Raw genomic sequence first — 14,448 nt, forward strand, 5'->3', positions numbered from 1 at the left:
AATATAATCACACTGAAGGTTTTCGGCAATACAAGTATGAGTAAGGGCTAGGATTGGGAAGGTAGTGGCTGTGGTCTTAAGATACAGCCCCAGCATTTGCCTGCTGTAACAAAACCACAGAAAACCATCTTCAGTGCCACTGATGGTGGGATTTGAACCCACCATCTCCTTCATGCAAGCGCATAGCTACGTGACAGTAACCGCAGAGCCAACTCGCTCCGTATTAAAATTTAAAAATTCTCCCCGATCTAATTGATGCGGTAAAACGACAGCACTAGTGAGAGTGCATGTTTGGGAAGGAGAACATTTTGCAAGAATGTAGAGAAATAATACATTTAAGCAGCAGAGAAGAGAACTAGCGAGGAACCCACCAACTCGCCTCAGAAGTATTCTTAATTATACAGTAAAATTAAAAGAGATTGTCTCAAGAAACACGTGGCGTCAGGAAGGGCATCCAGTCTTAAAACTCCTGGCCAAAACCAAAATGAACCTGGGAGGCTCCAGCAACCCTAGAAATACCTGGGATAAGCTGAAGAAAGTTTTATACTATAATTAAAAGAGACTACGTCAATCTATGTAATATACCCATTTTTTGTGTTCCTATTGGCTGGAGAGTAGTTTGCTATTGTCTACAACAGAGCTTTCCTGTGTGGTGCAAGGCTGCCACATTCCATTAAAATAATGAAATGGTGGTTTGAAAGTGACGTGACATGACGTGTGCCAGATGCAAATGCAGTATCTGCAACGTTAAATATCAAGTACAAGAGTGAAATTCATTACTGTTTAAGTTAGTCATGGGCTAAGAAATATTTTTGACTAGTGGTTTGAAGTTACACCAACACATCAAAAGTTTCCGGCAATACAAGGATAAGTAAAGGCTAGAATTGGGAAGGTAGCAGCCATTGCCTTATTTAAGGTACAGCCCTAGCATTTGCCTGGTGTAAAAATAAGAAACCAAGGAAAACCATCTTCAGTGCTGCCGACAGTGGGATTCAAACCCAACATTTCCCAAAGCTCACAGCTAAGCGGTCCTAATCGCATGGCCAACTCGCTCGGTAGTGATTGAATCGTGGAGTCTGTGACAGAGATCCGGAAATTGAAGTGTGGGGAAGTAAATACATATTTGTTTGCCAGGAACAAAGCACATTATGTCCATTGTCATAGAAATATCAATGTTCATTAACTGAACTTTTGTTCCCTTTCCTTGACCCAGGCCAATGATCTTGCCATTAACCACAGATCTAACCTACTTTTTAACCTATGCAGACCAACGGTCTTGTCAGCCTAGCCACTTTAGTCATTTTTAAGTTTTATTAGGTAAAACTCTCCAATGGTGGATGTCATGGCATTCCAACCCTTAACCACCCATCTCTATCAACAGTGGTATTAAATGTGCACACACACCTCCATGAAGTATAACCCCTTATGCCTCACTTTGCTTGGCTATATATGCTGTAAGCATACCAATGATTAAAAGTTAATGCATCCACTGTCAGAATTTTACCATTAATAGCACAAAACACGAAAATCTTCCTGAAAGCTAACCGTTTGGTCAGTCTACCGATTCCTTCAATAAACAGATATTTCTATACTTGTCCATTTTTGGTCCTACCACGAAAGAGGCCATACCTCTACTACCAGCTTAACAATTCCTTCAATAAACACTTGGTCCAATAAATTTCATGAGATGGGAGAGTTTTACAAAATTAAATTCCATAACTCAGACTAAATATATAAGCAGCAGTGAAAAGTCAAAACGTTCTGTTATTTCTAATGAAAAGTAATGTTTATTATTACTAATAAATACTTCAACGTAGTCTGCTACATTTGAATATAATGTATCACAAAATGTATTATTGGATAATTCACACTACCTATCTGTATATGAAAACTAACCATCATGTCAAACCAGAAAGAAAAACATTTTTTTATATGACAAACTTAGAAAAGGAGGTGGGGGGGGGGGGAGGAATGATTATTATCGGCACACTTTATCTTGGTGCATTTACACCCTAGTGCTGAATCAGTTGATCTCGGCAATCTTCGAGATTCGTACTGGCAACCTTCGAAACACAAACTATGAATCGCTTAAGCATCGTCGTGCGATATCTGGCGTACACTTTACGTACTAGTACTGTTGTTGTTTACACAGCAAAGCCAAACTATAGAATTCATGCTAGGAACAAGATTCACATCGAGAAATGTTATATAATGTTATATAATGTGTATGTGACACAGTTATTGGCTAAAGATAATAACGGTTTAGAAACTTCATATTGATCAATCATATTCTCGATTCAATTCAGATTTAATTTTCATTCAGTTGGCAGCACTACCGGAACTGGGACAGCTCCCTCCTTACTCCTCACCCCCGTACACAAATGCACCAAGATAATATTATGTAAATATGAGGGGATTAAATAATGGCTTAAATATGGAGAACTGCAGACTGATCATTTGAAAAGCATAATATTTATTGCATTTTTTATCTGCAATGGGAAATTCATTTGTTTGCTCAAAGTACAGCAGATATATGAATACACTACTGCAACACATACAGTTCAATATTTGGGCGCAACTAACTCAATGCACAACATTAACTTTCCTATCACAGGAAACAGCTCTGGTACCGATTAATTCTCCTTCAAAAAGCAAATAAAAAAGGGACAAAAACTATGACACATTATACAGAGAAAAAATCACATTCTGATTCCCATAAATATGCTATCATACACAAGACACACAGATAAATGATCCCTACATACAATACACTCCAATAACCTAAGAGTGTTATCACATTAGCTCGTAAAGAACACAAAATTTCCAAGCCATCTGATCAAAGAATTAAATTCAATGCCCTTTCCTTAAAGCACCAAATAATTTCTTTTTCCCTCTTCAATATAACCGTATCCACCGTATCCTTCAAGAAATGCTTTCATTACTTCTAGCTGAGATCAACACAGCATATAGAAGGCAATGTACAGGCCTAAATGTGAACAATAGTATATCACATTGCCAGAATAATCTAGAAGAAAATTCTCTCCAAATATCAGGAGAGTTCTATTTTGAAACTGAACCAATATTACCATCATAACTACTTTGAACATACAGATGCTGGACAATATCACCAAAATAACAAAAAGTTAACACAATAGTAGTTACAAAGATGACATAAAAAACTTCACTATAAAACATAAGCTGTTTTGGGGATCAATTTTGATATATAACATTGAAAAGATTTTAAAAAATAAAAAGATCTTATTTCTCTAATAAATACAACATTAACAGCTTTAAAAAAATATCTTAAAGACTAGCGATGAGATTTCAAATTTCTTCTTGTTCCAAGTTAATAGAGGACCCCAAGGTTAGGTTTTAAACTTTCACTTTCGGTTTAAGTTCCTCAGCAATTCCACCCCATTTCAACTTATAAGTCCTACCTCTCCATCTAATCGCAGGATCCCACAGAGCATGAAGGAACAGATACGGACTGCTGCACTCTCGAAAGAGCCACCCCACAACAAAGTCAAATTTACTGAATGGCAGAGAACCATTTTGAACAATGCATAGCAAAATCCAGTCCAGAAGAAACCAGACAAGGATATGAACTAGATAAAACACAAGGGGGTCCCATTTAAAGAGAAATGAGACAGACCATGACGCAATTGCTCCCAAAACCATACACTCAGATTGTGGTTCAAGAACGATTGTCTGAGGTACCATAGCAGCACGAAGCTTAGCCCACCTGGTGAGTCTGGCTTGAAAACTGTGAATTTCACAGAGTCCTGAATTCTGCCATGCTGGCTGGCTACTAATACACATCTTCCACCCTCTTTCTCTTAATGATTTAGCCAGAAAGAAGTCTTCTGCCAAATAGCAGCTAAATGTTTGTATGCCACCTACCTCATCTATTAAAGTTTTACGCATTAATGTTGACATACCTGTATGACAGTTAACTCCTAAAAAGGCTGCAGCTAAATAAATTCGAGCTTGAGCTGTTCCAAAATAAATCTTTTCCAGTGTAGCTGCAAAGCCATCCCTGTCACAAGTGAATGGCATCTGATGAACCAAACCTACATCATCTTTCAAATGAGACACCATATCAAGAAGAGTATCTTCTTTCATTCTTATTCCACTATCTGATATTAGAATTAATTCATATTTTGCTGCCAAGAAACCAGGCTGCATGTTGTTAATTTTAGGGTTTACTCCTACAGTAACACCACCAGTAAATAACTTTGCACTCACTTTTGGATATTTCTCCATCAAACGTCTGACTAGCATAATAGCTGGATCACTTTCATCTTCAACACAGAACAATAGTTCATACAATGGGTAGTTCATCGTAAAAAAAGTTTCCAAATTACCAAACAAATTTGGATCTACACCCATTAATGGTTTTAATATTGAAACACCTGGAAATGGAGTTTCACACGGTACCTGAGAGATCTTCTTGTGTAGTCTCCACTTCCCATAGAAAATGGCAATTAAATGCACTCCCCACTTTCCACACCAGAAAAAGAAGAAGTATATAGCAAATCCATAGATCGTATACATCACTGGTGCCATCTTAAAGGCATGCAATGGAAGAGTCATTGTATACCACCAAGCTACAATGTCTATTTTCAGAAATTTTATCAAGTTTCTAGGTCATGATGCATAGAGACTGAGAACACTGTCTACCTCTCAACTGATTCAAACGGAACAATATTACAGCCCAACAATCCCCTTCCAGACCACGGCCGAGGAGTAAGGGTTAAACGAATCACTCTCTCCTGCCTCTTGATACGAACCACCACGGGTCTTCCTACAGAATGTTGTACAATCGTTCCAATGTCTTGCAGAGACTTTAAATTACTAGTATTGACAGAACCAAATTCCACCACAAAATCTTCAGCAAGTATGCCTGCTTCTGCTGCTGGTGAATTGGGAGAGACAAAGTTAACTCTAGCAATAGGTTCTGTAGATCGAGCAGAGGCAGATTCACTACAAGAACTCGCTGCTTCACAACATTCATCTTTTAAATTAGCATGAAGGGCATGCAAACCCTGTTCTATCTTCTTCATCATAGCTTTATGGTCATTCTGAAGGCAGATGATTCTATGCCTTGCATGACGAACCTGGTAAACATCGATGTCTTCTCTAGGATAGCCGTTCTCGTCAACCAATGGTTCACTCATACCAATATTATTACTTTGTAGTATACTCTGCATTTGGAAGATTTCATCCTCAATCTTATCTTTCTCATGAATCAGAGTCATAACACTCTCACGAGAAACAACGTCATCCGTCTCCATTATTATGACACACTTCCACCAACCTACAAAAAACAAATTCAATTGAATACCAAAGAACATTTCCTCAGAAAGAATCATATAATACACATTTATACAAAATAAAGAAATGCCAATATTTAGACGAAATTCTTTACTTCACAATCGTACACCATCCACAAGAAGATTACAAGGCGAGTATTAAAAAAAAACAAGAGGTGTTAACACCATCAGTTGGCGACAGTGTTCAAGCAATTCTACGATGCCGTGAGAAGGCCATGCGTCCTTACATTAAAAATATTTCCATATAGAGAACTGATTAAGGAGTATACAAAGAAACTAAGTGGATAAAATGGTGAAGTTAACGCCGGACCTTATACAACAATCAATGCAGTACATAAATCCCGTTCGAGATAGAGAACTGGATTTACGAGGTAAGTCGGACAAAACAATTTGTCAATATTAATCAACGTGAGGGAGTCAGTGAAGGCACTTCCGCAGCTCTTTTAAGAGACATATAGTCAGTATAGTTAATAAAAATGTTATAGTGGCGTTAGGTGCTGTTTAACTTGTTACAAATTGCAATTTTCTAAGTGGAAAGCTTTTTTGTATTACTTACCAAGGCCTCGTCCCGTTCTTCTCCGTCATCCATCATAGGCGGTTACCCAACTACGCATGTAGTTTCGAGTATTTGGGTTGGGAACTCTGTTGTTGGTGGTTAAGAAAGTTGCCTGATAAGAATAATATTCTTTTCCGTTAACAGTTGGTTCAATAGCACATTGAAACACTGTATAAACGATTATTTTCCGTCATATATACGGAACCGTGAGAGACAAGCGTTTGGTTCCGGTGTAACAGCAAGCGGTTTCCATGACGATATCCGCAACCGCAGTGCCCTCCCTCCCATATCGTATGTCGAAGGTTGACATCGACTATTTGGAGGTTAGGTAGCTATTATATCATCATTTGCCGCTGGAGGAATCAGCTCGGGCTAACATGTTTTGTTTTTATGTTCTTTCATGTGATCGAAGGCTCCAGAAATGAATTTTGCTTATAAAAGTCTATCTTGGTTATTTAAACACGTTCGTGTGTTCAAATATCGTCAATATCTCAATCTTGATAACTTTATTGTAGCCAAATGGATATATATGAAGTACATTAAACTATTATAAGTAAGCATCACACCACTAAAATTAATTTACGTTTTACAGTAGTCCATAAGGGATTTTCCTTGTTTAGTGCATTTGTTGAAATTGTAGTGCTCGCAATGTCCTTCACACAACTTACAAACTCCCTGCTCAGGCGGGTCATGGTAGCCCTGCCGAGTACATAGGTTATGATGAAAACCCTGTTTTGCCAACCTATTCAAAGCACTCAGCATATCATTGTTTGGTCCAGACCAGCTACGGTTGAGCATGGCATCTGCCGATTAAATTCCAGGTCGATGTCCTCTCGTTTCTTCCGTCTAATTTGGAGAAGCTCTTGTTCTTGTTTTGTAGATGGAAGCTATATTCTGATTCATAGATCTTCCAGTAAAAATGTCTCAAAGGCTAGTATGTAGCCTACCGTATGCCAATCTTGAGGGTGACGTCTTGGAGTTTCCCAGTGTTTTTTTTCAGAAATTTAGCTTGACATTTTCAGTGGCTCGGGGGTCAGATACTGTTATGTGTTCCCAGATAAGTTCCAGCCCGTATGTTAGAACTGGAAGTACTTTAGCATAAAATAAACTCATGGCCGTGCTTGAGGGTAATCTCATGGGATCTGAAATATTGTAAATGCTTCTGATGGCTGCTGACGTTCTCTCACTTACATGACATTTGAAAAAATTAGCTGAAGGTTGAAGTATGATACCCTTTCCACACTGTATTATGTCATTGGCCGCTATTCTTTCCCCTTTTCTAAATACCATCCGGACTGTCTTATTTTTGTTAGCTTCCAAGCTGTTTTTAATGGCATAGTCTTCGAGTTTATCCATTACATTCTGCAATTCTTCCCTGTTGTTTGACCCTAGAATCATGTCATTGTAACGGAGGTTTCGTGAGTGATCAGTACGATGTCTGCCAAGGCAATGTTGAATAAGATTGGGCTTAGAGGAGCACCTTTGAGAACTCCATTACTCGGTGTTATGTTTGCTGAATATGTCTTGCTGTCATGTACTGTCACTCTTGTTATATGCCAGGATGTTGTTGATTGCTTTAGTCAGTGGGTTGTCTTTTCCTATCAGATTGGCTACTTTCTTGACACTTGAGAAGATCCCAATTTCTGGCCAAAGGGAATTATAGTGCACCCGTTTCTGTTTTGGAGATAAAGAACAAGTGCGTCCTTATATCTCAGTCTTGATGAGAGTTTTAAGTTTATTTGCTTTCGGCCAACTCTTGAGCATGAGGCTATGGTATAAGAGTTTTGCCAATCTCCAGCATTGGGCTGTTATCAGACTGCACTGGGTGATGTAGGGGTTTTCTCCTGAGATAAATGTATGGATATTTTCTATTGATTGAGCCAAAAATCTTATCTGCATAAAATGAACAAAAATGCAGATTTTGGTGATAACATTTCTTTGTAGGCCTTCAAATTAGTGAAATCTTTCTTTCTGTACTCAGATCATATACTGTTAAGCCCTGTAGGATCAATTTTATGGTAGAAAATTGTAGATTGTTTAAATGTTCTAACATAATTGAACTGCATTAGGCTAAAAGGTAAAACTTAACGAGAGCTCTTTAGCTAAAAATACACAAGTTAGGAAGTTGAATGTTATCAATTTTATCCTAGGATTGGTAGAAGTATTCATTGTGACTGCATGGGACCCACCAACCCACCCTGAGAAGTATTTTTACATTCATTGTAAAATATCACAAACCGATCAAAATTTTTCTAAATAGGTGACCAAATACATTCAATGTATCTTAATTTCACTCCCATAGAGATAAGATGTCATTGCTAACTATGGCTCAACAAAAACAACAACAATGGAAACCAGTGGTGGTAAATAATAAACAAAGTGTTCTATATGCGCACTTTTTAGTGATAGATTTTTGTACTCGATTGAGGAGTAAGAAGGGAGCACTGCTGGTTCCGGTAGTACTGCCAACTGAATGGAAATGAAATCTGAATTGAATCGATAATATGATCGATCGATATGAATTTTCTAAATTTTCTTACGCCAACAACTGTGTCACACACACAATATATAATAGCCTACTATATAACATTTCCCGATGCAAAACGTGTTCCTAGCATGAATTCTATAGTTTGGATTTGCTGTGTAAATAACAACAGTACGAGTACTTAAAGTGTACGCCAGATGTAGCACAGCAATGATAAGCGATTCTTAGTTTGTGTTTCAAAGGTTGCCAATACGAATCTTGATAACCGAAGTCGACCGATTCAGTACTAGGGTGTAAATCTATCGCTAAAAAGTGCGCAGATAGTATGTAACCCCTTATACTTCTCTTCACTCGGCATGTATGCCAAAGATAATCCAGTTGGTGATAAATGAATGTACACACACACACCTAAAGAAAGTCAAGCTCCTTTGTGCTGTAAAGAAACTAATGGTGTAAAATGATCTTTACGTCGCAACCTTTGTTAACGTCAATAGTTGATAGCATTGTCTGGTGATCTCATTAAACTGTTAGAATAATCACCCTGCATTCCCGTTGCAACACTGTCAGTTTTAGAGTTCCTCTGAAGTACTATTGCACTTTGCATAAATATATGAATGTGGTCTCATTGGGCAGCCCTCTGAGCTCTGCCATAGTCAATTTCTATGTACATGGAGAACTTCAAACAGTCTACACTAGAGACATCTGAACTTAGACCTGTGAAATGGTTATGTTACCTAGATGACATCTAACCACACGGGGAAGGAATGTGTTCAAATTCAGTCAGCTTAATAATATCCTTTATTTAGTTCATTGCGTACATAACACTATTAAGGCTGGGAAATGAAAGAGGGTTTCATCTGTAAAGCTTGGTTCTACGCAGTTCCTCAATTCACATCTAGGATTGCTCGTAGGCTCCCTATAGTGCATTAATCGGGTGCCATAGTAAGGGCTCTAACTGCGTACCTGCTAGTGCTGTCATCATTTTTTCTGTGGCTAGGATATATCTTCGTGGTCGTGTTTAATAGTGTTACTGTACTAAAGTATAGTGTAGTAAAGATACCAGTTCCTATAAAATGGTTTATTGCATCGCTCCTTTTTGTAAACTAAGAAAAGTGTAACCAAAGGGGTGTCTTTCCATACATTCCCTTGTGAAGCTGCAATAAGATACCAATGATTTCTAGCTATTTCACAACAAGACAGCAAGGAGGGTTTCCTTTGGACACCAAATGATTTCATTAGTTGCTTTACGTCGCACTGACACAGATAGGTCTTGTGGCAACGATGGGACAGGAAAGGGTTAGGAGTGGGAAGGAAGCGGCCGTGGCCTTAATTAAGGTGCAGCTGGTGAATTGGGTGTGAAAACAGAAAACCGTGGAAAACCATCTTCAACACGGGGGGGTTTCAAACCCACTATATCCCAAATGCAAGCTCACAGCTTCACGCCACTAACCGTACGGCCAGCTCGCCCGGTGGACACGAAATGATAGCTCTGCTGTAAATTTAGTAGGCATTTCAGAGAAACCGGTTTCAATATTAGTACCTCTAGAAAGAAACTTCTCACTAAAATTGTGCCTTCCATTTTTTAGGATTATCTGAAACACAAAAAGGCAACTTCTGTAGAAAGAAATCCTCCAAAATGGCACCATAATGAAAGTCAATAAGAGGATGAAATATGTCAACACAAGCTTCAGGACACCACAGTTCCTTGAAAATTACCCAAATGATGGCAATAGACCTATGTAAGGATGGAAACCCGCAGAGTTCTCCTAGAATGAAAATTATACGTCTCAAGACTTTGAGAACGAATCTAAGAAGAATGGGTAGAATGAACGCAAAGCAAGAAGTTCATATTTCAAAATTAAAAATAAAATATGCTGCACGGAAGAAAATTTTTGCAAATTGAAGGAACAATGAAATTGACAAGGGTTTGAATCTCAACATGTCAATCTATGCAGGGAAGCTAATTTTTAACAACAACAGAAAACTGAAACTTTTGGAAAAAAAGGAAATGTAAATAACGTGAAGCTACAATAAAATTGTGTGTTTTGCTGTCTTCAAGATCTCTATTCGGTTACAGGCTTCTCAGGGACATGAACATTTTGCATTTTGTCTTGCTGAGAAACCCTAAAATCCTGTGTTGGGTACTCAAAAGGAGAGACAGGGATCACTTCACTGATATTGGTATAATAGGTACATAATTAATCTCTTGACTTATTATAATTTCAATGTATTTAACGGTTTATTATTTCGGTTCAGAAACTGCAGCTAATATGGCCAACATATCAATTGCCGTGGTAGCAGGAAAAAATATGAAGTCCTGTTCATGATGAGATTACTGATAACCCACTTCACAGATTGGCACTTAATGATACACTTATTTCACGTTCTGTATTCTATTAAGTGTTCATGCAAAATATGTTTCAAGATGATTATTCCAGAGTATGATAAACATACTCAAGCATCGCCCTCATGTACCATGTCCCACTAAATTTAATGCAAGGAAAATGGGAACATCCCAGGGAAAACATATTTAGGTTTCTAGTGGGCACCCTTTTCTCATTTTCACACACTTTATAGTCCTTTCTCTTTTATCAATATCTTCATTCTTTGAAGCATTAGATATCTTACGTTTTCCTGTGGATTGGTATTAAGAGAGGATGGTTTCCCAGTTGTACATCCTCTTAAAACATTACTCACCACCTGTACAATATCACACAGTAAAATAGATATGATTTGCCTGTGGGGAGTTTGAATTGAGAGTTGCATTACCTGTGTTACCTATGGATGAAAAGGAAAATATATGTAATTATCTACTCTCCCATGCCCCTCTGTATTTGATTTTGGTGATTTCCATTACTGATCAGAGTTTTGGGTGGATTTTTTTTACATAATCAGATTGCACAAACTCAGTGAATGAAATGATTCACAATTTTGTGAACATATCATCCCCTTGAAACTTGCTAACACCTTCCACCCATAAGTAAAGTTTTGTAACAGGAAGCACAAAAGCTTTAATAATAAAAGGTTAGTTTCGTTCCTGTATTTACCCAGAACTGCAAAAAGAAAACGCCTTGCTTTCTCGATCAATCCTCCTGAAAATCCATATCCCACTCTTCTTGAAGTTTTACTTTCAAGTACTGACATGAGTTTCATGTCATATAGCTGCAGTCGCTTAAGTGCATCCAGTATCCAGTATTCGGAAGATAGTGGACTCGAGCCCCACTGTCGGCAGCCGTGAGATGGTTTTCCGTGGTTTCCCATTTTCACACCAGACAAATAAGGCCACGGCCGCTTCCTTCCCACTTCTAGCCCTTTCCTGTCCCATTGTCGCCATAAGATCTATCTGTGTCGGTGCGACGTAAAGCAACTTTAAAAAAAAAGTTTCAAGTTTTAAGGCAGCTACTTCACCTTAATCAGTCGTTGACAACTATTACAAGATGTAGTACAGAGCGTTCGGAAACTAGTGCCATGCATGTTCCACTGCACCTGGCCTTCACTGCCTGGCGGACAGCACCAGGCTGGCCTGGGCCTGGCATCTAGTGGTTGAGCGACAAGGGTCAAGTCTCAAGGCCAAGTTGTACCACACCACCTATTACTTGCAGTTGAGCGCATTTCACTAGCTGATGTATACGCGGTTCGCTACAGAATTCTGAGAAAGACTGTCTTTGTGGCTTTTCCAACTGAAGTCAACATAGATCATTACTAGAGCCCTGAAGTTACACAAATTGCCTTTTTTTTATCTGGGTGGATATATCAAAGTGTCACATAGAAACAAACCTGTTTCCGTACATTTGGAATTGGTACGACCCGTTATTTTGCCCTTTTGGCCTATTTTAGCTTCCGTGGATAGTTTAATGCCTTTCTTTGTCTTTTTTAAGTTGTGGATATTTTCTGCTGTTATTTTGCATTTAAAAAATAATCAATGGAAAGAAAAAATATCTAATTCCAATGTACTACCATATATTAATAATAAAGAAATATGATTTTAATTTAATAGATAACAAATAACATTTACACAAATTATATTTTGGTATCGCACAAATCGCTACCGAACACTACAAGACAAGTGGTCGAGAGGGTTGATAGGTCCTGTCCTTGCTACGTAAAATGAAGTGATGGTGGTGATTATTGTTTTAAGAGGAAGAACAACTTGATAACCATCCTACCCCCTACGGGTGGGGTACGCACATGTAGAATACCCGCGTGGTATCCCCTGCCTGTCATAAGAGGCGACTAAGGGGGGCCCAAGGGGCTCTCAACTTGGGAGTGTGGATTGGCAACCACAGGGCCCTTAGCTGAGTCTTGGCATTGCTTCCACTTACTTGTGCCAGGCTCCTCACTTTCGTCTATCCTGTCCGACCTCCCTTGGTCAACTCTTGATATTTTCCAACCTCGGCGGTATTAGAGCATTCGAGGCCTAGGGAGTCTTTCATTTTTGAAGTGACGGATCCCTTCTTTCTTCTTTTCTCTCTCTCTTTAACCCCTGTGTGTGGGGGACGCAGACGAATAATACACCCACAGTATCCCCTGCCTGTCATGAGAGGCAACCAAGGGATGATTGAATTAGAACCATGAAACTACTTTTGATTCGTACCATCACGCGGGGAAAACCATGGGTTGCCTGTACTTGCGAGTAGTTACACTATATTAGGTACGAAATAGATTTGTGATTACTAGCAGTAAAGAGGCTGGCCTGGGGGTTTCCAGTACCCGTGCGTCGTACCCATGTGAGCAACACCGCGGGTCTGGGCGTTGCCTGTGAGTTGTACCACTATATGAGCGACACCGTGGGTCTGCGTTGCCTGTGATTAGTTCCCACTATGTGAGGAACACCACAGGATAGTACGAGTCCCTGTGGTTAGTACACCTAGGTGAGGAACCTTATCCGTTTGCGTTGGCTGTGAGTGACGCCATTGTGTGAGAAACACCATCAGTCTGCGTTCCCTGTACGAAGTGCAATACTTGTGAGTAGTACCATCATATGTGGAACACCGTGAGTCTTCGCTACTTTTGATTAGTACCCCAACATGACAAATACCATGGTTCTGCTTGACTCGCGACATGTACCATACTGAGGGGCAGACCTGGATTTTGGACCCCTTTAGACATCAAGCATCCTTGTTTCAGGATTGTGCTTTATGAGTGGTCCCTTGGTAAGTAATAAATTATTTGTGATCTTTTTTTGAGTTGGATCCACTTTTTTTTTTGTTTGCTCGTTTTTTGTTGTTGTTTCTTGATTTTTTGTTCATGTCCATCCATTCCTTCTTCATGACAATTTTTTTCTATTTTGGTCAGTGGATGATTTTGAATTTTTTGTTGTCATTTCATTTCGTACCATTAGGGGCCGATGACCTCGATGTTACTTGATGTTAGGCCCCTTTAAACAACAAGCATCGTCATCGATAACCATCCTCTACTAACACTTAATCAGAAGGAAAATGGAAGAGGTCCCGTACTTTGGAAACTGAAGGTATCGGCAAAAGAAAGGGAAGGACCACGAAGAGCATGAAAATGAAAGACTTCCTAGGCTTCGCAAATCTAATACCGTCGAGGTCAGAAATGAACAACTGTTGACCAAGGGAGGTCAGACAGGAAACGTTAGAGTAAGGAACCTGACACAAGTAAATGGAAGCAACACCAGACTCAGCTAGGGGAACCGTGGTCGCCAACCCACATTCCCAAGTTGAGAGGCTCTGGCTCCCCTTTTAGTTGCCTCCTGTTATGAAAGACAGGGAAACCGTTGACGTTATTCTATCATCTCCACCCACAGGGGGACGTAAGATTCAGTACTAAAATGTTACGTAGATGTGTATTACGTAGCTTCCATTAAACCATCTTAATATTTGAGTGCCCCTTTTTGTCATTATAAATGCCTATTCCCTACATGTTAAGTGGTTATTTGCCTGCCTATTTTAGCAAACATAAATGCCTGAACTTCTGGGCTCTAGTCATTACAGTGATGTCAGTAAGAATGTAGCGATTAAAAGCAGTGTTATCATATAAAAATAATCAAATGAAAAACTGCACATTTTCTCACGTTTAACAAACAGTACTACGGTGTTGATATAACAGTC

The 14,448-nt window shown here is 39.1% G+C and overlaps 3 protein-coding genes across 3 annotated transcripts in view; 1 reads left to right on the forward strand and 2 right to left on the reverse strand.

Moving 5' to 3' along the window:
• Positions 1-2,453: 2,453 nt before the first annotated feature.
• Positions 2,454-4,593, reverse strand: GlcT (ceramide glucosyltransferase). Its single transcript, XM_067137586.2, has one exon. It carries the CDS (start codon positions 4,591-4,593, stop codon positions 3,373-3,375), a length of 1,221 nt encoding a protein of 406 aa, XP_066993687.2. The 3' UTR covers positions 2,454-3,372.
• An 83-nt stretch (positions 4,594-4,676) lies between these two features.
• Positions 4,677-6,151, reverse strand: LOC136858208 (26S proteasome non-ATPase regulatory subunit 9). Its single transcript, XM_067137588.1, has 2 exons — positions 5,890-6,151; positions 4,677-5,317 (listed from the first exon to the last, which is right to left on the reverse strand). The coding sequence occupies exon 2, from the start codon at positions 5,292-5,294 to the stop codon at positions 4,677-4,679; it is 618 nt and encodes a 205-aa protein (XP_066993689.1). The 5' UTR covers positions 5,295-5,317; positions 5,890-6,151.
• Positions 5,518-14,448, forward strand: part of U2A (small nuclear ribonucleoprotein polypeptide A'-like U2A) — a 146,302-nt gene continuing 137,371 nt past the window's right edge. The window contains exon 1 of the mRNA XM_067137587.2: positions 5,518-5,704. Coding sequence (XP_066993688.1) covers positions 5,623-5,704 — 82 coding nt within the window. The 5' untranslated portion in view covers positions 5,518-5,622. The remainder of the gene's footprint in view (positions 5,705-14,448) is intronic.

This window comes from Anabrus simplex, chromosome 1, assembly GCF_040414725.1.
Source record: "Anabrus simplex isolate iqAnaSimp1 chromosome 1, ASM4041472v1, whole genome shotgun sequence".
NCBI lineage: Eukaryota > Metazoa > Arthropoda > Insecta > Orthoptera > Tettigoniidae > Anabrus > Anabrus simplex.